Source organism: Myotis yumanensis, unplaced genomic scaffold (assembly GCF_028538775.1).
Source record: "Myotis yumanensis isolate MYYU_CA2020_CCGP unplaced genomic scaffold, mMyoYum1.0.hap1 SCAF_9, whole genome shotgun sequence".
NCBI lineage: Eukaryota > Metazoa > Chordata > Mammalia > Chiroptera > Vespertilionidae > Myotis > Myotis yumanensis.
The window spans coordinates 11959718-11981723 of NW_027223760.1; the positions used below are offsets into that span (position 1 = coordinate 11959718).

Below are 22006 nucleotides of genomic sequence, written 5' to 3' on the forward strand. Positions count from 1 at the left end.
AGGGACTTAAGGATTTAGAGAGGTTGTCTCCCTCCCTGTTCCCTCTTTTTCTCTCTCCCTCTCCCTCACTCTCTCCCTCTCCCTCTCTCCTCTTTCTTACACACACACACACACACACACACACACACACACACTCCCCTTTGCACGCCTAGCTGTGTGGTTTTAAAATTATGTTGAGGAAATGGATCAGTTTGGGTTATGTCAACCTAAGAAATATTCAAACCTGTAAGAACTTTTGTGAGTTTATTTGAGCCAAACTGACAATTGCTGGGAAGCAGAATCTCAAAGGATTGAGAAAATGCTCCAGAGAATGGCAGTTTCGCACCTTATTTGATACATTACAATCCAAATAAGACTTACATGTATTAAATCCATTGGTGATAGAATAAAAAGTAAAATGATAGACACATACTTCTTTTTTAAAAATATATTTTATTAATTTTTTTATATTTTTTTAATTGATTTTTTACAGAGAGGAAGGGAGAGAGATAGAGAGTTAGAAACATCGATGCGAGAGAAACATCGATCAACTGCCTCCTGCACATCTCCCACTGGGGATGTGCCCGCAACCCAGGTACATGCCCCTGACCGGAATCGAACCCGGGACCCTTCAGTCCGCAGGCCGACGCTCTATCCACTGAGCCAAACCTGTTAGAGCGGCACATATTTCTTTTACATAGGTGGGTACAAGATAGTTAATAGTCAGCAACTAGTTCAATAACAGTGAGGGCATTTGTGGTCTCCCTTCTAATGTGGTATCTGTGCTTTGAGGGGTCTAGAAAAAGGAAATTATTTTGAGATTCCAAAGGAATGTTATGGTAGATGCAAAAAGACAACATACAGGCTTAGTAAGGTGAAAATTGAACTTAGTCAGGTAAGATTCTAGCCTAGAACGTGACTACTGCTTTTAGTTTTAAATTCAGCCCTAGCCAGTTTGGCTCTGGGATAGAGCGCTGACTTGTGGACTGAAGGGTCCGGGTTTCCTTCTCGGTCAGGGCACCTGTCCATATTGTAGGCAACTAATCAATGGTTCTCTCTCATCCTTGATGTTCCTCTCTCCCTCTCCTCCTTCTCTCTCTGAAATCAATAAAATATATATATTTTTTAAACAGTTTTAATTTCAGATCATCCTTTGTGGTTATTTTAAGTCTCTGAGTTAGTAAGGCTGCCACACAGGCACGGGAAGAAGACCACGGCCCCAGCACCGCTCAGTATACAATGTTTCATTTTAGCTTGCCATTGTACACTCAATCTTTAACTTAAGGATCAATATAAGTCTTTGTAAATTTAGTTGGCATTACTAAATTATTTTCTTAATGATTTTTATCCAATTAGAGTCTTAATCGGAAATAACTTTGTTCCCTCAACCCCAGGCAAGTCCTTGCTGGCTTTATGCTTAAAATTCCAAAAGATATAGGAGAGGTCAGAGAGTTGTTGGCTGGCTTACCAGAACTCATTGGAAAATGCAACCAGACTTTGTCAAAAATAAAATAAGGTGGCAGAGAACCATGGGCTCTTTGAATGAACCGGAATTACAGCAAATTTCAAGAGCTTGCTTTCAGTGGCATTTGTGGCTATGAGTTGGTTTATTACTTTCACATCAGTGGTTCTTTAATAAATAGTATAAGAGTAAACAAATAACAAAAATTATGTTTTCTCATTCATTTATTTCCCAGAAAAACAAGCCACTTGATCTTTGAATTTGTTAGCTGTTTTCAGTTGATATTTTTAAGTCTCTGCCTTAAATGGTTTTGTTAGTGTAAGCATGTCAAACTTGCAGCCGGCAGGCCGCACATGCCTCATTCCCGCCAGCCACGAGTTTGACATGCTTGCTCTAGGGGAGTGTTCTTTCTTGCTGTTTTATGGCTAGCCAGCATTCCCATGGGCATAGACATCATTAATTAGTCAGAACAATAATACTTATACTATGATGTAGATTTTGCCAGCCAACAAGAAAGGATTTTGGAATTTTCAGTTATTTGGAGCTTGATTTGAGTTTCTGATTTTTCTTTCATCATTTTTTCCTTGTAGATGGAGTCCTAGAACATAATTTCATTTTTTAATTAACTGACCTTATCTGGGGCTCTTCAAGTTCTTCGTCTCTGGTGGATTATGGATCAACTGCCTGGGGTGGTTGGAAATACACAGATTTTATCCCGACAGCCCCAAGCTGTGAATTAATTGTGGGGTCTGGCTGAGAAATGTTCCTTTATAAAGGTAATAAATAGCCTGGCTGCATCAACCTATGAACGATCAGATCATGGTTTGATTTCCCGTCAGGGCAGATGCCCAGGTTGCAGGCTCAAACCCCAGTGTGGGGTGTGCAGGAGGCACCCAGTCAATGATTATCTCTCGTCATTGATGTGTCTATCTCTCTCTCCCTCTCCCTACTTTTTGAAATCAACAAAAAATATATTTTTAAAAGGTGATAATTCTTTTATTCTCTAAAGATTAAGGAAAGTTATTTATGTATATGCTATTTTCAGTTAGCTTTATATTAATCAAGAGACCTGAGAAGATTTCTCAACCCACTCATCACTGAAGTTCAAAACCATTCCTGAAGGGTAGTTGGAGTCTGTATTAGTTTGATAGGTCTAGTGTAACCAAGAACCACAAACTTAGCTTAAGTCCAAAATTGAAATGTTACGGTTCAATATCTATGTCACCCCAACCCAAATTCATATGTTGAAACCCAATGACCAATGCAAGAGTATTATTTCATTTGGCAAGTAATTAGGGTTAGAGGAGATCATAACGGTGAAGCCCTCATGAATGAGAATAGTGTCCTTGTAAGGGTCATGAAGAGCTTGCTTCCTCTCTGTCTACTCTCCATGTGAGGATGCCGTGTGATATCAGTTGTGTACTGTAGGCAACCGATATATTTCTCTCTCATATTGATGTTTCTCTCTTTCTCCCCCTCTCCCTACCCCCTTGTCTCTCTTTAAAATCAATAAACATATCTTTGGGTGCGAATTTAAAAAAAAAATCAAACATGGATATTGAGAATTTCAAGAAAATGGCAACATTTTTGAACTGTAAAGTGTGTCCCACTCCACACCACTGTAACTGGTGTATTTTGTAGGTCAGCTATTTTTCCAGGAAGCAGTATGGCCATGGGAGGAAGACTGTCAGATTTCAGCTTTGAAGAGGAGCTCAGATTGCCAGACTGGACTAGCTCTTCTGAATTTCCTGAGAATAAAGTATGGTAGCAACCATCTCAGGTAGAAACTGTAGCTTAACTCTAACCCTGCTGTTTGGCTTAACAATAGAAAAGTTATTTTGATTTTCTGAATTATAGAAATCATCCCATTCGATTGAATGCCTTATTGATTGTAATGTGAATATCCCATTGATTGTGATCTTACTGGTTTTAGGAAGCACATTCTTCTAGTCCCCAAAACCAGGACAGCACATTTACTCTAAATTGCCTCGATGGCTCTAGATAATGTGTTCCTGGTGACTCAGTGGTCCCAAGAGCCAGGGCTCTAGATAATGTGTTTCTGTTAAGGCACTGATCCTGAGATCCAAAACTATAATTAACATGCTTAATTCTGCTTCTGCAAACTGCTTTATTGCCAACCAGGTTCCTCAACCCAAACCCTGGGATGTAGTCAATACCTTTGTGATTTTTGCCTCTATAAATCTGGTATTGCGGACATCTTATCAATTTGAGATTTGGGAGAGTGAAATGCCCCCTCAGAGCCCCGGATTGCAATAAATGTGACTCTTTAATTCGACTTCTTGAGGCGTCCTTCTGTGATTCGTGGGGTACATTATAACAAGATGCCAGGCCCTGTGGCTTTCTTGGAGAGCTCTTCAATACTCCCCTCCTCCCACCTTCTTTTACACCCCCTCCCCACATCCCACCATGCCTGCGCTCTGGGGCCACCCAAGTGTGCAGTCCAAATCCTGCCTCACTGTGAGTGGAGAGGGGAGACCCAGAGGGAGATAGTTCTCTTTTCTGCAGGTGAAAGAACCACTTGGTCCCTGATGATTCTGCGGAAAAAAGCCTAAATAAAGGTTAGAACTTGAGGTGGGGGAGGGCTGCTTGGTTGCTAAGGGGCACATGCAGGACAGGCTGCCAATTGTGACATGGCTGCAGATTATTGGGCTCCTGCTCAGCGCAGGGACTTGGTCCCACTTCTCTGGGTTGCGTGTACGTGCCCCAGTATTTTGGATCGCTCCTTGTGCTCCAGTCTCCTGGATCGCGTATTGTGCTCCATTATTTTGGATTACCTGTTGTGCCCCAGTCTTCTGGGTCACTCTCCTTGCCCCATTCGCCTTGGTGGCTCACTGTGCCCCGGACCTCTGCCTGTCATGTCTGGGCTGCACATGTGGACCCCACGGTTCCTGTTCCTATGGCAGCTGTTGTGGCTGCAGGTCCAGGCAGCTCCGATTCCGGAGGTGGCCATGGACTCTCTCCTGCTGACCCCCATGCCCCTGGGGCCCACCAAGCCCTGGTCTTGGGATCAGCAAAATCCTGCACACGTTGAACTTTCTTCTGTCAACCATGAAGTCTCAGCTGTACTTGCAGAGGCCCCTGAGAAAACGGAACCTTCTCCAAACCCTCAGGAGGCTTTAGTTCAGCTTCCACCCCAACAAGAAGCTGCAACTCAGCCTGCAGTGTCCTCTGAGCCATTGAAATTTTTGTTGGACCACCACGGAGATCAAGATAAACAGCAACCCTATCGTGAATATGTTCGCTCTTCAAAGAGATCAATTCTCCCTTCTGTGCGTCTTGAAGAGATAAAAAATTCTCACATCCATCAGGCTCAGCAGCCAACCTTTCCACCCGTGGACCTGGGACTCACCATCACTCCTGAACACACTTTGGGGGCTGCGGCTACAGCCCTGCAGCAGACTGCAGCTCCACCAAAGCCCTCTGAGGTGACATTTCAACAGGAAGCGGGGGTTCAGGGTCAGTGGCCAACCATCCCACCCGTGGACCTTGGACTCACCATCCCTCCTGAACACACTTCGGGGGCTGCGGTTACAGTTCTGCAGCAGAATGCAGCTCCTTCAAAGCCCTCTGAGGTGACATTTCAACAGGAAGCGGGGGTTCAGGGTCAGTGGCCAGCCATCCCACCCGTGGACCTTGGACTCACCATCCCTCCTGAACACACTTCGGGGGCTGCGGCTACAGCCCTGCAGCAGACTGCAGCTCCTTCAAAGCCCTCTGAAGTGACATTTCCACTGGAAGTGCTGGTTCAGGCTCAGTGGCCAAACATTCCACCCGTGGACCTGGGGCTCACCATCACTCCTGAACACACTTCGGGGGCTGCGGCTACAGCCCTGAAGCCGAATGCAGCTCCTCCAAAGTCCTCTGAGGTGACATTTCCACAGGAAGCGCCGGTTCAGGCCCCTCAGCCAACCTTTCCACCTTTGGACCTGGAGATCACCATCACTCCAGAACCGACTTTGGAGGCTGATGTTACAGCCCTGCAGCAGACTACAGCTCCTGCAAAGCACCCCGAGGTGACACTTCAACATCCAGAACTTGCTCAGGTGACGCAGCCAACTTTTCCTGAGGTCACAGCCACAGGTCTACTGTTCAACCTAGAAGTCACCATAACTCCGCCTCCACAGACATCAGAGACAGTTCCTCCAATGACTGAACAGAGTGCCACCATGAACATCTGTGAGCTCTGTTCCTGCAGTAATGGGACACTGTCGTGTATTGGTTTTGACTCAAAGCAGAGGCTCAACAGAGTGCCAGTACCAGAGCCCAGCACCTATAATGGCACCTTCACCATCTTGTAAGTATTGCCTTTCCTCATTTGCTCTCTGCATCCTGGCTGACATGGCAGCCTTTTCCTTGAGGTCTTCCTGGGCCTTCCTCATCTCCCCCAAATCATGTTGAATGACTTTGTTTTTATCTTTGTTTGATAGCTCTTCCTTATCTTTATTCTTCTTAATACTTTGTTCCCCCTTAACCAGTCTTTTGCTTGTAATTGCCCATATTATTTTTCCAAATTTTTAGCCCTAGCACTTCATTCCTTAACCTCTACTGTCCTCCCACTTATGCTTCATTCTCTTTATAGCCACATGGCCCTCTCCCAGACTCATTGGTGGTGATACAACAAAGTGGTTAGGAGTAGAGATTCTACAACCAGAGTGACTGGCTTTGAACCCACTACGCCTTTATTAGTGTTGAGACTCAATTTCCTCACCTGTAAAATGAAGATTATATAGTTACCTTTACATAGGATTGTTGTGAGTTTTAGGAGAGTTAATGTGTGTGTGTGTGTGTGTGTGTGTGTGTGTGTGTGTATACATATATATAATTTATACATTTCCTAACATATGTCTGTGTTCGCTATTATTATTTGATCCCTCAGTCATATCTAGAACTTATCTTTGTCCCCTGGCTTTCTATATAAATGACCCATTTTGTTCCCAGCCCAGGTTTAAGTACTGTGTGAGCCACAGAAGTATGACTTTGTCTATGGAACATGACAGTGGTAGGGGGGAAGAAAGGGAATATACATAAAAAAGGAGGTGATATATAATTAAGCTCTGAAAGAAATACAGGCCAGAGGTGCTATAATACAGCAGAATCTTTAGTTATTGGTGTAAGGAAGTCAGGGAATGCTGCATGGATAACCCAGAAGTTTAGCTGGGACTTAAGGGAGGCTATGGTTTGGTAAAATAGTGAGTACAGTAGGGCAAAGGCATGGCTACAGGAATGATCATGACTTAATAGACCAGTCTGGTTATAAAGAATTGATTTAGGAAGTAGTGATAAATATGATGATGAAAACTCTTGACTATCAGATCTAGGGGTTTCGAAGTTACACTGAAAAAAGGAGTTCTAGTGAAAGTTTTCAAGTGAGGAAGACAGATGAGTAAAAAAAAAGGGGGGGGGCGGGGTGGGGATTATTTCAGATTCCATAGGTAGAGTGATCTAGAAAGGAAATCTTGACTCAGGGAGACCAAGTAGAATACTCTAGGAGTTCAGTGAGAAGACTCTGAATCAGAATGTTGTGATAGAAGAAGAAAGAAAATCCTCGGAACACTATAAAGGAAGAACTGACAAGCTTTAGTAATTGACTGGAGTGAGGATGGGATGTACAGTCAAGAGAAAGATCAAATATGACCCTGGAAAATTTCTGTCCTGGATGATGAGGAGAATGATGGTGGTATGACAGGTGGGCATACAGCAGTTGTGAAAGAGAGCCAGGTTTAGGAGGTGAGCTCAGTTTGGGCTTCTTTCATTGGTGAGCAAAAAGCAACAAGAAGGCTTCTACTTGAGAGGAGATGTCCACTAGGCAGAGGGGCAGACAGATAACTGACTTTTTCTGACCTTCCTGAAAAATATGTAAACTGAATAGGTAAGTTATTGCTGAGGGATGAGGACAAAGCTAAAGATTCAAAGTCATCCACTGAGTTAGTGTTTGAAACTGAACCTCAGGAATTTAACAGCTTCTTTTAAACACTTGTAATTCATGGACACATGAATTCTCACTGTTTGTGGGTTTTTTAAAAAAATACATTATTATTGATTTCAGAGAGGAGGGGAGAGGGAGAGAGAGAATGATGAGGTCAATGATGAGAATCAATGATGAGATGAATGATGAGAATCATTGATCTGCTGCTTACTTCACGCCCCCTACTGGGGATGGAGCCACAACCCAGGCATGTGCCTTTGACCAGAATTGAACCTGGGACCCCTGAGTCCACAAGCTGATGCTCTATCCACTGAGCAAAACCAACTGGAGCTCACATTATATCTTTATTAATTGTGCAAACTGGAAAGCTGACAGATATGGAGATTAGAAAGCTTGTGTTTCCTGCATTTAAATATCAAGGTTGCAATGATTGTTTTACTTATTCTGTTCATTTGTTTCTTACTTATTCAATGATATTAACTGTTTCTTTGCAGAAACTTGCAAGGAAACGCCATTTCTTACATTGGTAAAGATACGTGGAAGTCATACCATTTGGTTGAGAAACTGTGAGTATATTCTCTCCATACGTAAATATAAAAAAACTAACTGCATTGTAAGAACTTCTTGGTCCAGAATTTTGAGGTCAGTAGCTCTGAGAAAAGGTATTTCCTACTCTGTATCCCAAATCAAGTCTATTGATTGCAATTCTGTTCATTTTAAAAAATTAAATTTGGTAGGCCCTCTTTATAATCACAGTCAATTGAAACTTATTTTTTATTATGATAAGCAACACATGATTATTTTTTTTAATATATGAAAATTAGATAGCAGAAAACCCTGCTTGTGTCCTCATCCCCACCCGAAGGTAACTGCTTCTCTATCTTTCCTATATTTCCTTACATATCCTTTTCAATGCATTTGCCTACATACATATTTACAGATAGCAAAATAGGTATGTTATGTGATTTTCATATCTTTCTTTACATAATTGATAACATCCTACGTCTTGATTCTTTCTCCTCATAATATATCTTACACATGTTTCCTTCTTGTTAGAGAGAGGGTTACCCAATTAATTTAAACTGTTTCAGAATATTTCATAGTTTAATAATCCCCCTATTGATGGCTATTTCGATTATGTCCAGTTTTCTTGTTACATGTATTTGATGCAACATACATTCTTGTCCATGCATCTTTGGGACCATGGGCTGGTATTTATGTAGAATAGATATTTAGAAATGGAATTGTTGGGATGAAACTATATTGATACAGCATTTAATTTTCCTTAAAGAAATTATGCCAATTTATACACCACTAAGTGAGCAACTACAGTATTTATTGTCTTCTATCCTTCCATCACTAGATAGTCTCCATTTTTTGGCTGATCTAATGGGTGAATAAAGGCGGTCCCACCTAAGTTTGAATTTTTCTGATTACTTGTGAATTCAGATACTTTTATTTATTTATTGAACATCTGTTTCTTAAAAATAATATTTTATTGATCCCAGAAAGGAAGAGGGAGAGAGAGAGAGATAGAAACATCCATGATGAGAGAGAATCCATTGATTGGCTGCCTTCTGCACACTCCACACCGGGGATTGAGCCCGCAATCTGGGCATATACCTCTACTTGGGAATCAACCGTGACCCCTTGCTTCATAGGTTAACATTCAAACATTGTGCCCTGCTGGCCAGGCAGGTTTGGAGATTTCTAAGTCAGCTTGAGATTTATACCTTGGAAAGAAGAGGTTCCTAACTTAGAGTCAGTGGACCACCCACACTGGACCATTTCTTACCATTTTTCCTCCCAAATATCTCTTGGTTATCTGCAGAAGCCTATATTCTTGAGGACTATATTTTTAAAAGATGTATAAGTTAAAATATATATGAAAATAAAGGAAAGCAATTATTAAAATGCGTATTAAAAACATTTTTTATTTTCCTATGATTATTTATTTTTCAATCCTCCCCTGAGGATATTTCCCCTTTGATTTCTGGAGAGAGTGTAAGAGAGAGGTAAAGACAGAGAGAAATATCAGTGTGAGAGAGACACATTGATTGGTTGCTTCCTGCAGGAGCCCCTAACAGGCCTGGGCTGGGGAAGAGCCTGCAACCCAAGTATGTGCCCTTGACCAGAATTGAACCCGGGACCTTTGGTCAATAGGCAGACATTCTATCCACTGAGCCAAACCAGCTAGGACTAAAATTTTTAAAAAAATAGATTATTGAAAGGCCAGCCACCATGGCTCAGTGATTGAGTGTCAGCCTATGCACATCGAAGTCCCTGTGGGATTCCCATTGAGGACACATGCCCAGTTGCAGGCTCAACCCCCAGTGGGCTGTGCAGGAGGAAGCTGATCAATCATTCTCTCTCATCATTGATGTTTCTCTCTCTCTTTCTACCTCTTCCTTCCTCTGTAAAATTAACGAAAGTATATTTTTAAATTAAAGCAATAAAAATATTATTGATACTACTTCTCTTTTTTACGTTTTTCTTTAATCCTTGTCCTAAGATATTTTTTCCATTAATATTTTTCAAAGAGAGTGGAAAGAGGGAGAGAGAGAAAGAGAGAGAGAGATAGAAAGACATGAGAAAGAGATATCGATTGACTGCCTCCTGCTGGTTTGGGGCTAGGGATTGAACCTACCACCAAGGTATGTGCCCTTGACTGGGAATTGAACCCATGACCTTTTGGTTTGTTGGCCAGTACTCTAACCACTAAGCAAAACCAGCCATGGCAAATCTGCTCCTCTTATAAGTAACACAAGCTATAGTGGTTGATCTGATAACTATTATAACTTCAATGTAGTCATGAGAATAAATGTTATTTTGAGATATCTGCAACAAATATATTATATGAAAACATCTGTGAATTTATTGGAGACCTAATGAAGTACTATACTGTTAATCTAGTATGGTTTGTTGCCTACATTCACAATGTAGGGCAATGCTAATTTTTGGTAGATGTTTGTGAAAATAGAGATGTAATTTTATTTCCCATTCAGGTTTGGCCCCCTGAATTCAATCCATACAATGCTATTCACCGACTCTGGCCTGAAGTGGTAATCAGCAAATGAAAATTATATGCACACTTTGGCATGTATTCAAGAAAGTGTAGTTTTCTAGGGAAAGGGTCCATAGTTTTATGAAATTCTCACAGGGCTCTTGTCTCCAAAGATTAATAGTCACAAATGTAGAGGAAAAGAAAGACAGTTCCTTGCCTATAAAGCTGTGCTTATTCTCATGAGTAATAGTAAATGGATGATTTGTTTTACACAAAAGTAGTAGACTGAAAATGATGTTTGTCATTTTCTGAAATCATGGAAAAGGTATTTATGGAACGTCTGCTGTGTGCCAGGAACTGTTTTATGTGCCAGAATTACATGCTCAAGAACAAAGTAGACAAATTACTCCATTTTTCAAGGGGTTTACAAGTATATAATATGAAAATGAATACCTATATATATAAAAGCCTAATATGCATATTGTCCCCATGGGAATTCAACTGGGAGGCCGATGGCTTGCTAAGATGTGCGCTGACCATCAGGGAGTGGTGCGAAACAAATGAAGGAAGGCCCTGGCCAGCAGCCAGCAACCAGGGAAGGGAGGCCCTGGCCAGGCAGCCGGAAGGTCCCAATTAGCCCTGATCACCAGCCAGGTATATGGACCCTACCCTATTCATGAATTTTGTGCACTAGGCCTATATTGTGTATATATATACACACATATATACGTATTAACTAGGTACATATCATTTCAAATATTGGTAAGTTCTTTGGAAAGAAAGAAAGCTGAGTAAAGAAAGTGAATCCATTTTAGAATGCTATATTGTTTGCAAAAGAGGACAGGAGAAGAAAGGTTTGAAAAAAAACACACAGATTATCTTCCTTCAATTAAATAAGAATTAGGGTATTTCGCGGGCACCATTACCCGGGTTTCCCCATATATATTTCTGTGCAGGAAATAATTGTAGTTATTTTGCATTTTGATCCAGATATAACCTTTTCATTTTTCAGAAATCTCAGTGCAAATAATTTGAGAGAATTACGTAAAGATTCATTTGAAGGCCTGGCTTCCCTCCAGTATTTGTAAGTTAATTGTATTTACTTATGAGATTTTAGTTATATTATCTATAAAATAAATAAGGGGTTCAAATGAAGAAATTTCTACAATTTCTTCCCCCAATAAAATTCTACAATTCCATAAGTCTGTGTAGCTCATCTCTAGCATTTAATATCTCCTATGCATTTTCAGTTTCAGTTTTGCCCTCTAGACAAAATATTGATAGGAAAAACTCTTCAGTTATGGAGTAAAAGTGGTGATGAGGTCTGAGTAATGATACACACTATTATGAGCCTTGTTATATAAGGTTTATATACCATCTGCTTATATTTATATTTAGTTTAGGGCCCAAGATTCAAATTGGGCCTATGATTGCTCATTACATTTTTTTAATTTAAATTCTTTATTTTTTAAAGTATTACATAAGTATCCTTTCCCCCCCATTTACCTCTCCCTGGCCACCTCCTTCCTCCTCCAGATTGTTTGGATCTTAACAGCACATAAGTTAAGAAGGATTTTCACACTTTTAAAGGACTTTGAAAGAAAAGAAACAAAGAAGAATATGCAAGACAGACTATTTGTGGCCTGCAAAGCCTAAAATATTTACTGTCTGACCTTTACATAAAAGGTTTTAAAATGTTGATTTAGTCAAATGAGAGGAATTTAGCTTAACCTCAAATTGCCTCCTATAGGACAAGGAACTATAAAGCATTTACATTAATTTGAATGCCATTAACCCAAAATTTTTTTATAATTGATTCTAAATTAGATTAACATTTACAATTAAATGTTTTAGCAGATGACTTATGTAAAAAATGTTATTAAGAACATATTATATTATGAAGAGAGCAGACTGGTGTTGAGGATTTCAATGCAAGAATTGTTATACCAATACTAAATGTAAATGTTTAAAATGATGGTTAAGTGGTATTAGAAATGTCTCCACTAAGTAAATATATCAGAAATGCCCCTAACTTCACTAATTAAAAAATAAAAATCTCTTCAGCCTCCTTGTCAAGGAAGAAATGCTTTTCTAGTATCCTATTTACTTAGAAATAGGGAGATGTTGGTTACTATAAAAACTCAACTATGATTCTTTGTCCATGGCACCCAGAGGTGTGTATGTCATTAATCCTTATTAGGCTAATGAATGATGCTATTTAGCAACTGGGTTCTTTCTGCAAATATGGAAGGCTTCAGGCAAGTAGGTATAAAGAGCCTCACATGACACTAAAAATAGTCATTTGTATTATTAAACCTTTCAAACTTCAGAGGGACATCCACTTTTATATTGGTCTTCTTGCTATCTCGCTTTCAAACCTTCCATACAGTTTGGAGGAAATAAAATGAAGTAAACAACTGCTCAATAGGTTATGTCATTCATTACTTCTACTGTGAAATACTTTGTAAGCTACCTATTTGATGCTAGCATAAAATATTCCCATCCATTAAAAAATGCCTATCAATAAGCAATCTAAAACAGAACATGCCAAGCACTGTACCTAGAACTATAGGCACAAGATAGCTATGTCAGGGTTCCTACCCTTCTGATAATTGATGCTCTCATAGGGAAAATAAACATATCAACTCAAACCACAGAGCACAAGTACTAAATGGAAGACTATGTGCTGCAGTGGCACACAAGAGGGAGCCATGAAATAATAAAACTACATTTCTTTTAAAAATCATTTTTCTCTCTACTTCCCAGCTATTTGTTTATTTGATAAATATTTCAGTTTGCACCTGTTTGCATGTCAGTAGACAATGCTGATGAGCAAGACCCAGTCCATACTTTAAGGAGTTTATACTCAGAGGAGATAGGATGCAAAAATAACTCTATTAAAATTTGGTAAGAAATGAATATATAAATTGGTTTTGGTGACAGCAGAGGGAAAAAAGACTTTATGTTGGATCAGCAAAGATGTCAGTAGAGCAATGCTGTTTGAACACGACCTTGAAGGGCTTTTGGGGATCAATGGACAGACATCTTGAGTAGAATAAGCTTGCAAAAGGAGCTTGGGAAAATATACCTTGAGTAGCTGTAGAGTACACGTAGGCGGAGGAGGAGATTAGAGTCAGATCTTCTGGAGTTTTGAATACCAAGTACCAAGTTATCACACCATTGCTCGAGGAGAAGCTTTAGCCTACAACAGAGTCACTTGGAGGGCTTGTTAAAACCCAAGCTGTACCCTCAGTTACTAATTCAGTCGCTCCACAGTCGGACTGAGAATTTCCATCTTTAATAAGTTCCCAAGTGATGCTGACTTGGTATTTGAGAACCACTTCTGGAGTGTTAATCTGGTGGCTGTGTGCAGGATGGTTTAGCAAAGGCGAGATTATAGATGGAAACACCAGTCAGAAGACAGTTAGAAAAGTGAGGAGAAAAGTGAGAAAAGTGAGGGACTAAAGTGGAATCAATGGAAATAAGACAGTGAATTATAGACAAGGGATGGTGTTTTCAAATAAAAATCCAGCACCATGTTGTGTTGTGTTGTCCGACCACTGTACAACTGAAGCCATTAAATACATGGATATTAAAACAATGTATAATAAGAAATGAATTGCTATTAGTATAATAGAAAGTATCATTAGTTCAACGTTCTGTATTAGTTCAAAGTTCTGTATTATTTAGAGCAGTCACTTCCTTTTAAGTTATGTGAAAAGGCATCTTTTATTTCTTCTGGTATTGAATTTGTCTAAAACACAGAAGTAAACCAGGGAGGTGTGTAGATGTGAGTCTATTTTTTTTTAATGTTAGACATTTATAAATGTACACGAAGATATAAACTTTAGCTCATAGTCTAAATTTGATGAGACCACAAAGGGTCTTCTAATCAATTCTTCTGCTCTCAGGAATAAATACCTTCAAAATGTATCCAGATCTATAGTTGTATGTTGTATTTGTGAAGATCCTGATGGTGAGACTTTTGAGTGAGGGCAGTATAATGGGTTCTAGATGGTTCAAATCACAATTCTTAAGGTTTTCAGTTTAGACTAAACCTGTGTATTCAATATTATTGTAAGCTCTACCAGTTATTCCTACTAATTAGATACTAATAAGTAATTAAACACTATTTTTCTTTTACTTTTTCTAGGGACTTGTCCTGTAATAAGATAGAATTTATTGAAAAGAATGCATTTGATTCATTACCTCTTTTACAATATATGTAAGTTATAAATATAACCTCATTGTGTTTAGGAATTTCATGAAACGTAATTGTAAACCTTTTTGTTATTTATTTTGAAGTAAGATTAAAATTTTATTACTAGAAAACTACTAAAGTTATGTAGAAAATCCCATTTGTCTCTAGCATAGATTAGTGTGAGAATTCTGTCACATTCCGAATGAACCATTCTATCTGCACAGCAAAAGAAACTATCAACAAAACAACAAGAAAGCCCAGTGCATGGGAGACCATATTTGCCAATGATTTTTCCAATAAGGGTATAATCTCCAAAATTTACAGAGAACTCGTACACCTTAACAAAAGGAAGATAAATAATCCAACAAAAATGGGCAACAGGTCTAAATAGGCACTTTGTGAAAGAGGACATACAGAACACCCAGAGACATATGAAAACATGTTCAAAGTCACTAATCATCAGAGAGATGCAACTCAAAACAATAATGAGATAACATTTCAGACCAATCAGAATGGCTATCATCAACAAATCAACAAATGATAAGTACTGGTGAGACTGTGGAGAAAAAGGAAGCCTCCTCCCCTGCTGGTGGGAATGCAGACTGGTGTAGCCACTGTGGAAGACAGTATGGACTTTCCTCAAAAAGTTAAAAACAGTATGAACCATACTATAGCAGTGGTTCTCAACCAGGGTGATTTTGTACCAGGTGACACTTGGCAATAGCCAAAGGGAGTTGTAGTTGTCAGAACTGTAGATTTGCTAATGGCATCTAGTGGCAGAGGCCAGAATTATTGTTCAAGGCAAAGGACAGTTCCCCATGATAAAGAATTATCTAGCCCCAAATGTCAATAGTGTTGAGGTTGTGTAGCTTTATTTCAGAGAAATATAGATCAGTTTAATAGAAGCATTTTTTTTATCTAATGCGCCACATGTATAAACATGAAAGCATAAACCATAAGCAAATATCTCCCATAGTAAGAATTTTGGTATATAGAGGGAGTATTGAGGTTGTTTTATCATATATAAATTAGAATCTCTGCTAAAGGATAAGTGATCTGAAAGAATGTTTTTCTCTTCTTTTGCTCTTGTCTTTTTTTAATAGAAATCTTGGTTGCAATTTAATCACCAAAGTGAACTTTGGAACATTTCAGACCTGGCATGGAATGCAGCTGTTACACAAGTTGTAAGTGACATAGAAGATGAACACATGTAAAAAGCTATGTGTAAAAACTTCATACAGTGATTGGTTGGCTGGGTATAAGCTCAGTTTTTTTTTCTTCTTTAAATGAGGAAACTAAGGTACAAAGTGTCCAAGAGACTTGTTTAACTGACATATGCCATGCTCTGCTTTCCCAGGACTGACTTTTGGCATGGGCTTCTTTGTTTTCAAGAATTGAGGGGGGAGGGTGGTAATACTGAATGGAGAGGAAAATTTATTTCAGCACTGGGAATAAAAGTTTGTGTCAATTAAGAAATTTATTTATTTGATTGATATGTAATCAAAATATTATTTATTTTTTAAACAAGCATCCATTAAATTCCTAGTAAATGTCAGGCACTAATAGTCAAGAAATTGACAAGTAAATAGGTGATTATATACACTATAAGAAAGCCTGTGATGCAAGAATACACATGGGAGTATGTGATAGGAGCATGGCTTTCACCAGTTCCTCTTACATCTATCCCATTTGTGGCTCCAAAAGCAAGGAATTTGGTCTATTTTTCTATTTAACTTGATGGTTTACACTGGATTTTAAAAAATTTCTGGAGATGATAGAAAAGCACCTTGAATTATGAGGACATTGGAAATGGTATTTCCTTGCCCTGGCCGGCTTTGCTCAGTGGATAGAGCACCGGCCTGGGGACTGAAGGGTCCCAGTTTAAATACTGGCCAATGGGACATGCCTGGGTTGCAGGCTTGATCTCCAGTAGGCGGTGTGCAGGAGGCAGCATATCAATGATTCTCTCATCATTGATGTTTCTATCTCTCTCTCTCTCCCTTCCTCTCTGAAATGAATAAAGAAATATTGAAAAAAAGAAAAAAGAAATGGATTTTCTGTAGAGCAGGAGCTTCCTCTCAGCATAGTTAATAATGGGGTTTTCAATCTGAAAGGTTCTTCAGTATATTTTTCTTTGCTATCCACTTCTTTCTTCTTCTTTTTTATTTTTTACTTTCTCTTCTGCACTTTATCATTCAGAGACTTGGGTAGTTCCCCAATTAAGAATCCTTTGTAGCCCTGGCCTGTGTTATACAGTGGTTGGAGCATTGGTCCATACAACAAGGGATTCTGGGTTCAATACCTGGCCAAGGGCACATAGCTGAGTTGTAGGTTCTATTTCTGGCCGTCATTGGGTCATGTGGTGGAGGCAACCAACCCATGTGTCTCTCTCACATCAATGTGTTGTTGTTGTTTTTTTGTCTCTCTCTCTCACTCTCTCTAAAAAAAGAAGTGGAAAAAATATCTTCAGGTGAGATTAACAACAACAAAAGAGAATGCTTTACAGATTCTAAGGGTGATCTCTGGGAATAGACGAAAAAAGATTTTTTTAACGTTCACGTTTTGAACCAACAAAATGAATATAAACTTTCATAGCAGTTATTAAAAATGCAGACAATTTTAATTCTATTGCATTTTCCAGAATTCTACATGAAAATCCTCTGATGACTGTTCAAGATCCATATCTTTTTAATTTGCCAGCATTGAAATATTTGTAAGTATTGCAACAATTTCATGGCTCATGAGATGATTTCTGTTCTTACTTTTGTCAAAGAAGAACAATTTTGCATTTTGACAAAAAAACTCATAATTTAAATTTTAACGGGATTATTCTCAAAAATGATTTATTGGCACAGAAAAGTGATAAAAAATGTACAAGGGCAAGACAGCCAGCAGAGAAAGGGAGCAGTGTTGAAAAACACATTCGGACATGAAACATGTAGATGCATGGAGAAATACCATGGATCTCAAAAAGTAAAAAGGAATAAGTTATACATTCTGTGCTTTTTTAAAAAAGTGATCAAATAGTGGTTGGAACAGAGAATGAGAAGTAGGATGATGGTAACACAAAAACAAAATAACACATAGTACTGTTCACCAAAGTCATTAGTTTGATGATGAAAATACATTAATTTGATGATGCAATACATTTAAATTTCTTCAAGAAGAGCTCTCTAAAATGATTACGTATGGAAAATAAACTAAAGCACCTTGAATTATGGAGCTGGCTTGACAGAGAAGCCAGAATTTAGGTCAACAGATGTTGTTAAGTGTCTTTTTAAAGAATAAAATTTTTGTCTTTGGGTTCATATCATGCATGTTTGGTCCTTCTCCTTCAGAGACATGGGAAGAACACAAGTGACATTGACAACACTTGATAACATTCTCATGACAGCTCCTGAATTAGAAAAACTGTAAGTTGATTTTTCTTTTTGTTTTTTAAATATATTTTATTGATTTTTTACAGAGAGAAAGGGAGAGAGAGATAGAGAGTTAGAAACATCGATGAGAGAGAAACATCGATCAGCTGCCTCCTGCACATCCCCTACCGGGGATTTGCCCTCAACTCAGGTACATGCCCTTGACCGGAATCGAACCTGGGACCTTTCAGTCCGCAGGCTCCATCCACTGAGCCAAAGGGGTTTCGGCAAGTTGATTTTTCTTATATTTATTTTCACTTGGTTCTTATGATTTGCTTTTTTATTTTCTTAAGTCGGGTTTATTTAAGTATAATTTGTATTTAATATAATTCTCTCTTTTAAAGCGTACAGTTTAGTGAGTTCTGATAAATGTGTAGCCTTGATAAATGTAGCACCATCACATTAGAGATCCAGAACACTTTTATCATCCCCACACGGCCCCTCATATTTCCTCTTTTTTTTAAAATGTATTTCTTTATTGATTTCAGAGAGGAAGGGAGAAGGAGAGAGAGATAGAAACATCAATGATGAGAGAGAATCATTGATTGGCTGCCTCCTGCACACCCCTTACTGGGGAATGAGCCCGCAACCACGACATGTGCCCTTGGCCGGAATCGAACCTGGGATCCTTCAGTCCACAGGCTGATGCTCTATCCACTGAGCCAAGCTGGCTAGGGTCCCCTCATATTTCTCTGCAGTCAGTTCCTCCTCCCACCTCCAGCCCCTGTCAAGTACAGGTCTGATTTTTTATTGTTATAGTCCTGCCTTTTACAGAGTGTCTTATAAATGAAATCATGTAGAGCAAGTGTGTCAAACTCAAAAGCTAACACGATCCAAATAAATGAGGCATGTGGCCGTGGGCTGTGAGTTTGACATGCTGTATGTAGTGTAGCTTTTTGTGTGTGGCTTCTTTCATGTAGCATGATCCTTTTGAGATCCATCTTAGTTGTTGCATCTATCAGTAGTACATTTCTTTTTTTATTGCTGCAGAGTATTCCAATTGTGTGTATATACTAGTTTGTTTCTGTAGTAATCGGGTAATGGATATTTGAGCTGTTTCTAGTTTTTTGGCTATTATGAATAGAGATGCAAAAAATACTCACATGCAGGTCTTTGTGTGAACATACGTGTTCATTGGTTTGGAGTAAGATACCTAAGGGTGGGGTTGCTGCATTATATGCTGAGTGCATATCTAACTAGTAAAGAAACTGCCTAACTGTGTTCTAACGTGGTTGTTCCATCTCGCCTTCCCGCCAGCAGTAGATGAGAGTTGCAATTGCTCCACAGTTTCACCTGACCTTTATATTTCTGTTTGATTTTTTAAATTAGCCTTTCTAGTAGGAATGCATTTGTATTGCAGTGTGATTCTAACTTGCATTTTCTAATAGCTGATGTGTGGAATGTCTATGTGAAAATACATTTTTCAATGGAGTGTCTGTTCAAATCCATTTTAATTTGATATTTATCTTATTATTAAGTGTTAAGAGTGTTTTATATCAAGTCCTTTCTGTAAGATATGTGTTTACTAAATATCTTTTCCAAGGTTGTGCCTTCTATTAAACTTATCACTGAAGACCAGAAGTTTTTTAAAAATATATATTTTTATTTATTTTAGAGAGGGAGAGGCAGAGGGAGGGGGGAGAGAGAGAGAGAGAGAGAGAGAGAGAGACCTCAATGATGAGAGAATCATTGATCAGCTGCTTCCTGCATGTAACCTAGTGGGGATTGAGCCTGCATCCAGGCCTGTGCCCTGACCCGGAATCCAACTGTGACCTCTTGGTTCGTACGTCAATTCTCAGTCTCTAAACTACACCGGCAGGCTGGAGTGTTTTTTTGTGGTTTTTTTTTGTCTTTTTTTAATACTAACCAGGAGATATTTTTCCTATCGATTTTTAGTGAGGGTGGAAGGGAGGAAGAGAGTGGGATAAAAGGGAGAGAGAGAGAGAGAGAGAGATCAATGTGAGGGAGATATATCAATTGGTTGATTGGTTGCCTCCTGCACACCACAAAGCCATCATTAAATCAAACTCTCTATAACCTCAAAAAGCTGTATCATGTCCCTTTTATAATTCTTCCTTCCCACTCCTCCTTGCCCTCCCCAATTCCTGTGCAAACACTGATCTGCTTTGTGTTACTATAGGTTAGTTTGCATTTTCTAGAATTTTATATAAATGAAATCGTATAGTATCTACTCTTTTCTCACTGGCCTCCTTTCTTCAGCTGATTATTTTAAGACTAGAGGCTCAGTGCATGAAAATCGTGCAATGGGGGCAGGGGGGCGGGGGAGTATCTCTCAGCCCAGATCCTGGTGGATGCCCAGTGACAGCTCCCTATAGGTAGTGGGCCTAAGCTAGCACTTGAACATCCTTAGCATTGCTGTGGAGGCAGGAGTGGCTCCCGCCACCACCACCACCACCACCGCTATGTTCACCAGCCATGAGCCCAGCTTCTGGCTGAGAGGCATTCTCTCTGTGGGAGTGCACTGATCACCAAGGGGCAGCTCCTGTATTGAGCATATACCCCCTGGTGGTCAGTGCACATCATAGCAACTGGTCGTTCTGCAGTTTGGTCGATTTGCATATTAGTCTTTTATTATATAGGTTTAGTCTATGTTGTTTTGCCTATCGATAATTCATGTCCTTTTATTGCTGAATAGTATTCCATTAAAAATGGATATATCCGTATTTTTCAACATTGATGGCTATTTGACTTGTTCCAATTTTTGACTATTACCAATAAAGCTATTGTGAATATTTATGTACAAGTCTGTTTATGGAAATATACTTCAATTTCTCTTGATAAGTGCCTGAAAGTGGAATGGCTATGTCATACAGTAGGTGCATGTTTAAGTTTTAAAAAACAACTGTTTTCCAAGTAACTCCTTTGTCACTAATATAATTCTGTATGTTTCCATTTATAGTATCTTACCTAACCATTTGGCCTGCTGCCTCTGCCAATTTAAAAATCATATTGAGGCTGTTGCAAAGACAGTCAAACTGAATTGTGAGATCGAATGTGTGACCGGCACACCTTGTGGTGAGTCTCAATTGCCTGATGATAAACTTTTTAATTTTTATTTTGTTTTCATTTTTTATTTGTAATCAATGACGATACATTTTTAGGCAAATAAAGTAACTGTATTATTCTTATTCAATTACTCAGAGTTCAACTCTAAAATTTTAAGAACTTCTCTTTGCTAAAAGTCAGATGAAGGGAAGGGTATTACCATTAATGGCTACATCGTGTGTGTTGTGCTCTCTGCTGGGTGCTTTGCTTCCAAATGAGAACTTGTTCATTAGAGTGTCACAGTTTGTAAACTCTTTTGTATGCATTAGGTTTCAATTGCCCTTTGCAGTGTAGACAGATGAAGATACATTTTTATTTTGTTTGTTTACAAGTTTATGAAAAGAGTACAAATGATGCTGTTTTATGTAAGTTTTATTTGGAACCTGAGAGTTTTTGGATCCATCACCAGAAGCTGCTACCCAGCCCTTCTATGGCATGGGAGGGCTCTTTCTTTAAAGACTGTGCAACTCTGAACTTGCTCTGAAGCACAAGGTGTTCTATCCACCAAACAGTCGTGTGCTTTTAAGTATTTTTCTACACGTTAGGTTTATTGGCAGCTACTTGATAACTTCCCAAATGTGTTTTCATGCCCAGAGAGCTTAAATACAAGTTTCTATCAGTGATCTGTGCTACTGATATAGAGTCAGTGTTGCTTATTTTGAAAACAATGTTTTGACCAATGATATTACTCCCTTCTGCCCCAACAGTGGGCAGAACAGGCATTTTCATCTCCTTTTAAGGTGAGTGAAAACAAGACCAGAAAGGGCTGACAGCTGTCACCTCGTGCCCAGGTCTCCAACTCCCAGTTTGGGGCTCTCCACAAGCCCATGCTCTTTCCCAGGACGTTACCTCCTTCTCTCACCCTTATCACAACCAGCAATACTTTTAATTATTCTGAAAATTCTTGTGTACCAGCTGCACAATGGTG

General features: G+C 39.1%; 1 protein-coding gene across 1 annotated transcript; it reads left to right on the top strand.

The window, feature by feature from the left end:
* Nucleotides 1-5628: 5628 nt before the first annotated feature.
* On the top strand, nucleotides 5629-21372 carry LOC139016775 (leucine-rich repeat-containing protein 37B-like). Its single transcript, XM_070424998.1, has 9 exons — nucleotides 5629-5756; nucleotides 7883-7954; nucleotides 11405-11476; nucleotides 14546-14617; nucleotides 15697-15777; nucleotides 17235-17306; nucleotides 17932-18006; nucleotides 20933-21048; nucleotides 21368-21372. The coding sequence occupies exons 1-9, from the start codon at nucleotides 5629-5631 to the stop codon at nucleotides 21370-21372; spliced, it is 693 nt and encodes a 230-aa protein (XP_070281099.1).
* Nucleotides 21373-22006: the final 634 nt, after the last annotated feature.

Coding starts and splice junctions, on each gene's coding strand:
- LOC139016775 (XM_070424998.1), top strand. CDS start 5,629: ATGAACATCTGTGAGCTCTGTTCCTGCAGTAATGGGACACTGTCGTGT. Junction 11,477..14,545: donor CTGGCTTCCCTCCAGTATTT/GTAAGTTAATTG, acceptor TACTTTTTCTAG/GGACTTGTCCTGTAATAAGA. Junction 18,007..20,932: donor GCTCCTGAATTAGAAAAACT/GTAAGTTGATTT, acceptor TTCCATTTATAG/TATCTTACCTAACCATTTGG.